Raw genomic sequence first — 12,121 nt, 5'->3', positions numbered from 1 at the left:
GTCTAGTTCTGGTCAGAAGCTGCTTATCTGCAGACCTGAGGGCTCCACTTGGATTCTTTTGTTAAAGAGAGATAAGATGGAGCCAATCCATTCACAGATTTAAAGACAACCAGATCTGGAAGTGGATTCTACCACGTACTGGTAACCAGTGGAAAAAGCTGGTGATGGGTCGTCTAGCACAGACCCACCGCTGGAACCAGACAATTGATGAGGGAGAGAACTGTGACAGCGCCGTTCCTTCACTTGACCTCAGTCGCTCTCGTCTGCTCCCTCGTAACACTGCTCTTTATTGAGACCCTGTGACCCCAAAGCTGGTGCTAAGAGTCCAGCGGTCCCCCTAACAAAGGGCTCTTATACTTAACCAGACACAGAGTAGGTGTCCTCCTACACCAGGGGTCTCAAACTCGTGGCCCGCGGGCCAATTGCGGCCCGCAGGACGATAGTTTTTGGCCCCACCTTAATATGAAAATGTAATGTTAGTTTGATAATGTATGACACTTTACAGTGTTGTGGGCGGAGCTGAATTAACCCACCAATCAGGGTGGGATATGGATCTCAGGGGACACCAGCCGGGCTTGATGCAAGCAGGGAAACATTTCTCAATGAGTCAAAGTTCCAGCAGCGTTGCCCTGGAGTGTTTCTTTCTTTCCTGTGCCTGGCTGGCTTCCTCCTTTCTATTGGGCAAACGCCGACATTCGCCCCAGCGCGCTGCGTTCACAACACTTCAAAAAAAGTTGTTTTTTTAAGTTGCTGCCCAGCGGGACATTATACGTATATAGATTTATACACACGTCAGTGGGATTTAAAGTTATTTTTCCACAGAGAGAGATCTCATATTAACTCTCACAGTGATGCGTAGGCGGCGGGATAAAAGAAAAGTCATGAACTCAATGCAGCCCAATTTAGTCTGCAGTCACATAGCGACACCTGTTCATCGGCAACAACAGTCCCCGGTAACCCGGACTAATTATAGGGTCGCACCGTAATTTGTGGCTCCATGTTTTTATTTGCATCACTGCGTTTGCATTGCAGCAAACATGAACATTACATATATTTCAATATAATGTAAAAGCAGTCAAAACAACTAACATCAGAAACAGCTGATGTTATTTGTTATATGTCACGGTGTCATTTCCGCTTCTTTCTCCTGTAACAACAGCCCGGCGCCGTGAGCAGTCGCCTTTTTTGCGCTCGCTATCCCTGCACTTTCTACCATCTGCAAACGCCACGGTGTTCGTGTCGTCATGAAAGACATGAACATCGAGCGTAAAAACAAAGGAGACTGCTACCGGCTTTTTATCTGCCGATCGCCGTGCTACGGTTGCAAGAAAAAGAAGCAGAAATGACGTTCTCTACGCGTTGAGACGTTCCCCGTCCGTCGGCTAAACGCTTGATTGAAACTTCAATGCGACAGTGACACCAAGTAGAATTATAAATGTCACATAGCCCCAAACATGTCTTTTTCAAAGCCTGCGGTGAAGAGAAAGGTTGGTGATGAGCACCGACAATTTCAGGAAAAGTGGGAAATGCAATATTTCTTTGTTGAGCACAGGGGCACCCCGACCTGTCTTATTTGCACAGAGAAAGTTGCGCTGCACAAGGAATACAATTTGAAACGTCATTACACAACTAGACATGCTGAGCTGGATGCAGAATACCAGGGAGACGAGAGAGCGAACCGGGTTGCCAGTCTTAAAACAGATCTACTGAGGCAGCAAGATTTCTCCAAGAAAGCAACCAAAGAGAATAATGCAGCAGTCGGAGCCACGTGGTTAGTGAGATGATTGCTAAAGCAGGGAAGCCATTCACAGAAGGTGCATTTGTCTAAAAGTGCATATTGCAGGCTGCAAATATAGTCTGTCCGGGAAAGAAAGGTCAGTTTAGCAACATCAGCCTTTCTGCCAACACCGCAGCAGATCGCATTTCTGACCTGTCAAGTGACATTTATGACCAACTGTGTGAGAAAGCCAAATGTTTCAGTGTATACTCAGTCGCTCTTGATGAGACCACAGACATCACCGACACTGCCCAGCTCCCAATGTATGTCCGTGGTGTTGATGACAGTTTTGAAGTGATGGAGGAGCTGCTCACAGTAATTCCAATGCATGGCCAGACCACCGCTCAGCAGATATTTACAAGCTGTGTGATGCCATTGAGAATGTTGGTTTGCCATGGAAGAGGTTTGTTGGAATAACAACAGATGGAGCGCCATCAATGACAGGGAGGAAACATGGACTGGTGGCACAAAACAAACTGGAAGAGGAAGGCGTGGAGGAGGCCATTGCTCTGCACTGCATCATCCATCAGCAGGTCCTTTGCAGCAAATGCCTGAAGTTTGACAATGTGATGTCTATTGTTGTGAAATGCATCAACCAAATCAGATCCAGGGGCTTAAAGCACCGAAGGTTCTGAGCTTTTTTAGAGGAAATGGAGTCAGAATATGGGGATGTGCTCGACTTCACTGAGGTACGTTGGCTCAGCAGGGGAAATGTATTAAAGAGACTTTTTGAGTTGAGAGCAGAAGTGAAGCCTTCATGGAGAAGGATGGAGTTAGTGTTCCTGTGCTAACTGATCCCAAATGGCTCATGGACTCAGCTTTTCTTGTTGATATGACACATGAGCTTAATGTACTGAACAAGACGTTACAAGGCCAGGGGCAACTTGTCAGTGCTGCCTATGACAACGTGAGAGCATTCTCCACAAAACTGGCGCTCTGGAAAGCTCAGCTCTCTCAGACAAACCTTTGCCATTTCCCAGCATGCAAGGCACTCGTGGATGCAGGCACACCATTCAGTGCTGACGAGTATGTTGATGTCATTTTGAGGCTACAGGAGGAATTTGATCACAGATTTGCTGACTTCAAGACACACAGAGCCACCTTTCACATTTTTGCGGACCCCTTCTCCTTTGATGTGCAAGATGCCCCTTCTGTGCTTCAAATGGAGCTCATTGAGCTGCAGTGCAACTCTGAACTCAAAGCAAAGTTCAGGGAGGTGAGTGGAAAAGCAGACAAGCTTGGACAATTTTTGAGAGACTTGAGCCCTAGTTTCCCTCGGCTTTCCCGAATGTTCAAGCGGACCATGTGCCTTTTTGGTAGCACATACTTGTGCCAAAAGCTCTTCTCCACTTTGAACTTCAATAAGTCCAAGTACAGGTCCAGACTTACGGATGATCATCTTCAAGACATACTGAGGGTCGCAACTGCTTCCTCCCTCAGGCCAAATCTGGCTCGGCTATGCGAGAGGAAACGCTGCCAGGTCTCTAGCAGCAAGGAGTAGGCAAGAGAAGCCATGTTCAGAAGAACAGTTCATTTTCTACAGTGTTCCATTCATGTTCAGAAGAAGGTTATAGAACTGTTAATACAGACATTTCAATCTAAATACAGCAGATATAGAAGACTGAAAGAAACACACAAGTTCACTGACTAAAAATATCTTATTATTATTTTATTTATGTATTACAGATTGATTTTTTTTCTTATTAATTCTTAATTTGTTTATTTATTTTTCATATTTTGTGTTAAAAAATAAAAATAAAGAGATTTGAGAAGATTGGAATTTTTTAACCATGCCTTTCTTGTGGAAAACCTAATGCGGCCCAGCCTCACCCAGACTCTGCCTGCAGCAGCCCCCAGCTAAATTGAGTTTGAGACCCCTGTCCTACACCATAAATCAGTAAGAGAGGGTACGACCTCTCTCATGGCCCCAAGTGGTGTGTGCATGCCAGAGCACTCTGGAAGGCACACAGAGTCTTTACAGACTACTCAGGATCAAACCTCTATCATTATGCAATCGATTATACAACTCTAAGCATATATGAGTAAATATTTCTAAGCATAAATGACAATCAACAATATAAACCTTACAGCTGGTTTTAATAACAGAATTCATTTGTTTCTCAAACGAGAAAGAGCTATCGAGAAACACTCCTAAATCTTTAGTTCTTAACTTTTCCAGTGGGCCAAGGTCAACATTATCTGCTAATGCTAAATAGGCTGCCGTTATTAACTAATGCTAATTTGATGTGAATTAGCATTATGCACTAATGCTAACACTTACTTTTTTTTAAAAATGTGAGTAGCTAATGCTAACACTATTTCCCTTAACTTTATAACAATGTGAACGGCTAATGCTAACACTCTTTTTCCTAGCATTGTAACATCTGAGCTGCTAATGCTAAGTAGGCTGCCATTAGCACCTACGTCTAATTTAAGGCAAATACGCATTAGAACCTAATGCTCATATCGTTTTCCTTTGCTTTATAACAATGTGAGCAGCTACTGCTAAATAGCATTAGCTAATAACAGCAGTCTAATTTAATGCAAGTTAGCCTCATTTGCATTACAACGATGTGAGGAGTTAACGCTAAGTATGCTGCCATTAGTGGCTAATTCTAATTAGGGGTGAATAAATATTACCAGCTAATGCTAATATCGTATTCTCTTCCCTTTTAACAATGTGAGCAGCTAGTGCTAGGTAGGCTGATGCTAGCAGCTAATGCTAAAGCTAATTTAATGTGAATTAGCATCACATTAGTGAGGAGTTAATGCTAAGTAGACTGCCATTAGCAGGTAATGCTAATTTTAGGTGAATAGGAATTGGCAGATAATGCTAATACCATATTTTCTTGCTTTATAACAATGTGACCAGCTAATGCTATATAGGTTGCCGTTATTAGCTAATACTAATTTGAGGTGAATTAGCATTATCCCCTTATGCTAACAATGTTTTTTCTTACTTTTTAACAATACAAGTAGCTAATGTGAACACTTTTTTTTTTATTGAATTCTAATTTTTCCCTTGCGATGTGAAGAGTTAATGCTAAATAGGATGCCATTAGTGGCTAATTCTAATTTTAGATGAGAAAGCATTACAAGCTAATGCTAATACCATATTTTCTTGCTTTATATCAATATTAGTAGGTAATGCTAAGTACGTAGCCATTATTAGCTAATGCTAATTTAGGTGAATTAGCATTATCCACTAATGCTAACACTGTTTTTGCCAACTCTTTTCCCTTGCATTATAACAATATGAGCAGCTAATGCTAAGAAGGCTGCCATTATTAGGTAATGCTAATTATTATGTGTGTTAGCATTATCCGCTGCTGCTAGCAATGTTTTATCTTACCTTTTAACAATATCAGCAGCTAATGCTAACACTACTTTAATTTCATTAATTAACTTCATTTAGCATTAAGAAGTTTTTGCTATAGGCTACCATTAGTGGCTAATGCTAATTTTAGGTAAATAGAAATTGGCAGCTAATGCTAATACCATATTTTCTTGCCTTATAACAATGTGACCAGCTAATGCTAAGCAGGTGCCATTATTAGCTAATACTAATTTGAGATGAATTAGCATTATCCGCTTATGCTAACAATGTTTTTTCTTACTTTTTAACAATACGCCATTAGTGGCTAATTCTAATTTTAGATGAAAAAGGATTAACAGCTAATGCTCATACTGTTTGCTTTGTAAGAATGACAGCAGCTAATGATATGAAGTCTACCGTTATTAACTAATGCTAATTTGATGAGAATTAGCATTATCCGATAATGGTAACTCTTTTCCCCTGCATTATAACAATGTCAGGAGTTAATGCTAAGTAGACTACCATTAGGGGCTAACTCTAATTAGGGGTGAATAATTATTAGCAGCTAATACTAATACCGTTTTCTCTTTTTCCTTATAACAACTTGAGCAGCTAATGCTAATTTGATGCGAATTAGCATTATATTAGTGAGCAGTTAATGCTAAGTAGGCTGCCATTATTAACTAATACTACGTTGACGTGAATTAGCATTATGCGCTACTGCTAATACTGTTTTCTCTTACTTATTAAAAATGATAGTAGCTAATACTAATACTCTTTTCCGTTGGGTAACAACAAAGTGAGGAATTAATGCTAAGTTGGCTGCTTTTAGCGGCTTATTCTAATTAGGGGTGAATAATTATTAGCAGCAAATGCTAATACCGTTTTCTCTTTCCTTATAACAATATGAGCAGTTAATGCTAATTTGATGTAAATTAGCATTATATTAGTGAGGAGTTAATGCTAAGTAGGCTGCCATTAGCAGCTAAAGGTAATTTGAGGTGAATAAGCACTAGTAGCTAATGCCAATACCCTTTTCTCTTGTGTTATAATGATGTGAAACGTTAATATTGTTCTCAAACAACAGAATGAGAATGAAATATTGATTCTAACAGGGCCCATAAACAGCATTAGCTTAGCAGCATTAGCTTATCAGAGTCTCCATCATGGTCACACAAATCCTTAGCGGAGCAAAGTGGCCTACTTAGCAATAGCTGCTGTAGAAAGCAAAGGGAAAACAGTATTAGCATTAGCTGCTAAATGTGCACTTGAGAACAAATCTATTGTGAATTCAGCCGTGAATGTAGTGTTTCCAGTAAGCTTCCATTTCCAAATGTTAGCTGCTCCTGTCTGCCTCTTTGTCACACACACAGACTGAAATGATTCACAGCCTTGTTTCATCCTTCTGTCAGTGTCACTGACTGTCACTGTGACTGTGGACATACAGCATGGGAAACACACACATGGCTGATACTTGTATCTAAAGTTACAAAATGTTGTCTCTGTCCAAATATTACCTAACTGTAAGTCTACTTTTAATGAAACTCTCAACATGACTTATCAGTTATCATTAATGTTCCTGCAAACAGACTCCTTGAAGACCCCCTACATAAATATCCATGTACTATCCAGCTAGACTAGTGTGTCTGTCCCTGAAAATATTCCTGCATGTGTGATTGTTCATGTCTCATCTGCAGGAAACAAACAGGAAGTGAGTGAAAGACACAGGAAATGATTCCAGCTCTTCCTCCTATATCAGACATTCTCTCCATACCTGAGAGTGTCCAGTCTCCAGCCTGGATCCTTTAGTCCAGCCGACAGAAGCTTCATTCCTGAGGGACCTGGATGATTGTAGCTCAGGTCCAGCTCTCTCAGATGGGAGGGGTTGGAGGTCAGAGCTGAGGCCAGAGAAGTACAGCCTTCCTCTGTGATCAGACAGCCTGACAGACTGCAGACACACAAAACAACAATCCATCTGTTATCCATCTCTATAGCAGCATAACTAAGTGATGGTTCAGGGTCACCTGATCCAGCTCTAACTATAAGCTTTATCAAAAAGGAAAGTTTGAAGCTGATCGTCAAAGTAGAGAGGGTGTCTGTCTCCTGAACTCAAACTGGGAGCTGCTTCCACACCCAGTCCAACATAGCCAGGCTTTCTTTGCTGCTTTGACAAAACCTCAAATCCCAGTCAGAGATGGTGAGCATCATCACAGTGATGATCATTTCTCTGTTAACCCAGGCTTTCTGCTTCAGGATCTGTGCACGCTCACAGAACAAGGAGACCTTTAAACATCATTTCACTAAATGGATGGACTGAGCTCAGCCTACAGATGAACTGGATAAATAAAGATTTGACCTCAGTGTGCTCAGTGTTCCTGTCTATTCCTAACATATTCCTAACATGATAGCTGCACTTTAGAGCTCTAAAACTGGAACTGACACATATTTAAACTCCACATGTTACTCAGTACATTCAGTTCTGACACTCGCCCACAGTCCAACAAAGGAAACATGGAGATCACATCAGTTTGTCACCAAAGTCTAATTATTCCAGAGGGCAGTGTTGATACAACTAAAGTTATTTTTAAGCAAAGTTGAGTTTTTTATCGTCGGAGTACTTCATGTCTGAAGTATCATTTAAATGCATTACACGCTGTTGATGGCAGCAAACAAACCACCCAAACAAACAGAGGTGGGAGGCTTGGACAGACTACGTAGGATCAGCTTGTGGGAGGAGTCAGGATAAAACCAAAGAAAGACAAGCTAACAAACACCACAGTGAAGTGAGTAGCTACAAACTGCAGGCCGATTAGTGTTGTTGAAGAAGTCGGTCTGAGGAACGTTCTTAGGATCAACAAATGACGGCATGTATGAGCCTCCCTCAAGACGCACCATCACAAGAAGAACACATGAGCTGTAGAAAAAGGAGAGACTATGAAAGCCACGGCGTTACAACGTGCACCAGCTGTTGGTCTCTCTGGAGACTACTGGGCGTGGCTGGGTAACCATGGTTACTTGGGAGTTACAGTACATGATATTAATGAAGAGTGGGAGCTGCGTTCTATAGCAAACAATTTGTTATGAGGTAATCAGCTGATCTTAGTTTAACCGGAAGCCCTTCACAATAATTGCAATGCCTTTATTTTGTACAACTACCATCAGTTCATCTGTACTGATGGTAACTTAAAGTCACACTAATGTCGTTTAGTTTCTATAGTTTATGTAGTGGAAGTATACTACAGTACCCTGATCACTGATAGGACAGATTTATGTAGATATACACCTTTGTGTTTAACATTACTGCATTATAGTGCTGTGATCTTTGACCTTATCAATGGTTATGTTAGCTATACCGACGTATGCATATAACTGGATATGTATCTTATCTATTCATCTTATTTGTCATGTATTTGTATTGTGTACTTCCTTTTTGTAAGAAACCACACACATGATCACAGCCGCAAGAATCAATCAGTGAAAGAATAAAGTGTCTTAAACCAAACCTTAAGCTCTTTATTCCACATGCTGGGATCATTTGGCCTTCAGTGGTGTTCTGGCTGACACACCGGAGTGACCAGAGTGCTAAAGAGTGAATCGGACACACCAGTGTCATCTCTGATATCTCCACTACATTTAATCGTCCTTCAGCTTGTGGCTGCCGTTAGCTGGTCTGCTAGTTAGCTGATTTGCTATTTAGCCGGTGTGCTAGTTAGCTGGTGTGCTAGTTAGCCAGTGTGCTAGTTAGCCGGTTCGCTAGTCAGCTGGTGTGCTGACCAGCGAACCAGTAGGTTACAAGATGAGCTTGTCTGTCTGATGAGCCAGCTCTCTCTGTCTTGGTCATTTTGTCCTTGGGCAAAACCTAACCTACCACTACAACTGTAGCTTACCTCCACCAGTGTGTGAATGTGAGAGTGAATGAATACAGGGAGTGCAGAATTATTAGGCAAATGAGTATTTTGTCCACATCATCCTCTTCATGCATGTTGTCTTACTCCAAGCTGTATAGGCTCGAAAGCCTACTACCAATTAAGCATATTAGGTGATGTGCATCTCTGTAATGAGAAGGGGTGTGGTCTAATGACATCAACACCCTATATCAGGTGTGCATAATTGTTAGGCAACGTCCTTTCCTTTGGCAAAATGGGTCAAAAGAAGGACTTGACAGGCTCAGAAAAGTCAAAAATAGTGAGATATCTTGCAGAGGGATGCAGCAGTCTCAAAATTGCAAAGCTTCTGAAGCGTGATCATCGAACAATCAAGCGTTTCATTCAAAATAGTCAACAGGGTCGCAAGAAGCGTGTGGAAAAACCAAGGCGCCAAATAACTGCCCATGAACTGAGAAAAGTCAAGCGTGCAGCTGCCAAGATGCCACTTGCCACCAGTTTGGCCATATTTCAGAGCTGCAACATCACTGGAGTGCCCAAGAGCACAAGGTGTGCAATACTCAGAGACATGGCCAAGGTAAGAAAGGCTGAAAGACGACCACCACTGAACAAGACACACAAGCTGAAACGTCAAGACTGGGCCAAGAAATATCTCAAGACTGATTTTTCTATGGTTTTATGGACTGATGAAATGAGAGTGAGTCTTGATGGGCCAGATGGATGGGCCCGTGGCTGGATTGGTAAAGGGCAGAGAGCTCCAGTCCCACTCAGACGCCAGCAAGGTGGAGGTGGAGTACTGGTTTGGGCTGGTATCATCAAAGATGAGCTTGTGGGGCCTTTTCGGGTTGAGGATGGAGTCAAGCTCAACTCCCAGTCCTACTGCCAGTTTCTGGAAGACACCTTCTTCAAGCAGTGGTACAGGAAGAAGTCTGCATCCTTCAAGAAAAACATGATTTTCATGCAGGACAATGCTCCATCACACGCGTCCAAGTACTCCACAGCGTGGCTGGCAAGAAAGGGTATAAAAGAAGAAAAACTAATGACATGGCCTCCTTGTTCACCTGATCTGAACCCCATTGAGAACCTGTGGTCCATCATCAAATGTGAGATTTACAAGGAGGGAAAACAGTACACCTCTCTGAACAGTGTCTGGGAGGCTGTGGTTGCTGCTGCACGCAATGTTGATGGTGAACAGATCAAAACACTGACAGAATCCATGGATGGCAGGCTTTTGAGTGTCCTTGCAAAGAAAGGTGGCTATATTGGTCGCTGATTTGTTTTTGTTTTGTTTTTGAATGTCAGAAATGTATATTTGTGAATGTGGAGATGTTATATTGGTGTCACTGGTAAAAATAAATAAATGAAATGGGTATATATTTGTTTTTTGTTAAGTTGCCTAATAATTCTGCACAGTAATAGTCACCTGCACACACAGATATCCCCCTAAAATAGCTCAAACTAAAAACAAACTAAAAACTACTTCCAAAAACATTCAGCTTTGATATTAATGAGTTTTTTGGGTTCATTGAGAACATGGTTGTTGTTCAATAATAAAATTATTCCTCAAAAATACAACTTGCCTAATAATTCTGCACTCCCTGTAGTGGGATTGTAAAGGGTCTTTGAGGGTCTCGAAAAGCGCTATATAAATGCAATCCATTATTATTATTAAGAGCATCTTTAGGCCTGACTGTGCTCATCCTTCCTCCAACCTCTCCTTACCAAAGATAACAACTACATCAGTATTAGCTCAATAACAATTTCTGCAATTCAATTGTGGACATTCATTTTTAAACCTTGTGTAAAACGATAAAACCTCAAAGTCTGAGCATTATTCTTTGTGCAAACAGCTCTTGCAGGTTCCCCCGGACTTAGGTTATTTTTATTATTTAATTACTTTCCTTTAAGCAGCTGTTCAGGCTACTAAACTCATCCCAGAAATAACAAGTGACACCATTAATAGTAGAGGTGGGAATCACCATACAACTCGCGATACGATATTATCACAATACTTAACGCACGATACGATATTATTGCGATTTTTTAAAATATTTTGCGATATTTAAATTCTGCACATAAAGGTAAACTTTATCAATATTCATTTTATCTAATATCAAAGTCTCACACTCAGTCTTTCTCTCATTTCAGTCAGTTTTATTGTTGACAAACTGAACGGTTTGTATTACAGTCTAGTCCAACTTAACTGAATGCAACCATCTGGTACAATTATAGCTATTCTGAACTATGCAATTTATGAAAACTATGCAGCCCCTTCAGCAACTGAAGAATTTGAAAGTAAATTTAAAAAAATATATAATTTTACATTAAATAAAAAAGTTTCAAACTTAATTAAAATTAAACATGTCTTAAATTAAAATAAGTAAACTGTCATGTTTATTGCTGCCAAAAAAAAAGTTAAACACATTTGGACAGTGAAGGAATGTCAGGATTGTTGCTCAGAAAAAGGATCAACATGCTCTGAAGTCAACATGCTCTGACTCCAGAGCATGTTGACTTCAGAGAAAAAATTGTTTGTAACAAAATATCGATTTCTGCTGTCCCTGTATCGATACATTATTAGCAAACAAAATATCACGATACTACACAGTATCGATTTTTTCCCCCACCCCTAATTAATAGTGGAGCTAACTTTAACAGGTGAAACTGATTTGACCTATAAGGCTACTGCAGTTACTTCTTATCAGGTTTAGTAGGGAAGACATCTGGATGAGGTAGTTAGTAGTATGTAGTTAGTACCGGGCGACTCCCCTCCCCCACATCGGCACCAGAACCCTGTATTATCTACAGGGTAAGACTGCCTGTTTTATCAAACTATGGCCATTACTACTGTGATCATTTGCAGCCCAGTGTGCCGCTCTCTCTGCTGGGATGAACCACTGGAGCTCACCCAGTCATCCCTTTCTTTCTCTCAAGAAGAAGTGAAATAAATATATTTATTATGTTACGAGTCTAATATTCTTTAAATCAAACTGTAATGAATAAATCAAGCAAGAAGATTTGGTGGCTCCACGTGTTGTAGAAGAAAAGATAAACATCTCATTTTGAGAAATCAGCCTTTAAAATTAAGTACTGTGAATAAAAAACAAACAGCGAGCCAATCAGCAGTCGCCAATATCCTCCTAA

General features: G+C 40.8%; 1 protein-coding gene across 1 annotated transcript in view; it reads right to left on the bottom strand.

The window, feature by feature from the left end:
- Positions 1-12,121, bottom strand: part of LOC145422825 (protein NLRC3-like) — a 33,308-nt gene that overhangs the window by 10,835 nt on the left and 10,352 nt on the right. Inside the window, exon 9 of the mRNA XM_080294650.1 lies at positions 6,868-7,041. Within this exon, the coding sequence (XP_080150776.1) occupies positions 6,868-7,041 (174 nt within the window). The remainder of the gene's footprint in view (positions 1-6,867; positions 7,042-12,121) is intronic.

Source organism: Astatotilapia calliptera, chromosome 3, assembly GCF_964374335.1.
Source record: "Astatotilapia calliptera chromosome 3, fAstCal68.1, whole genome shotgun sequence".
Taxonomy (NCBI): Eukaryota; Metazoa; Chordata; class Actinopteri; order Cichliformes; family Cichlidae; genus Astatotilapia; species Astatotilapia calliptera.
This window is presented reverse-complemented; position numbering and strand designations above follow the sequence as displayed.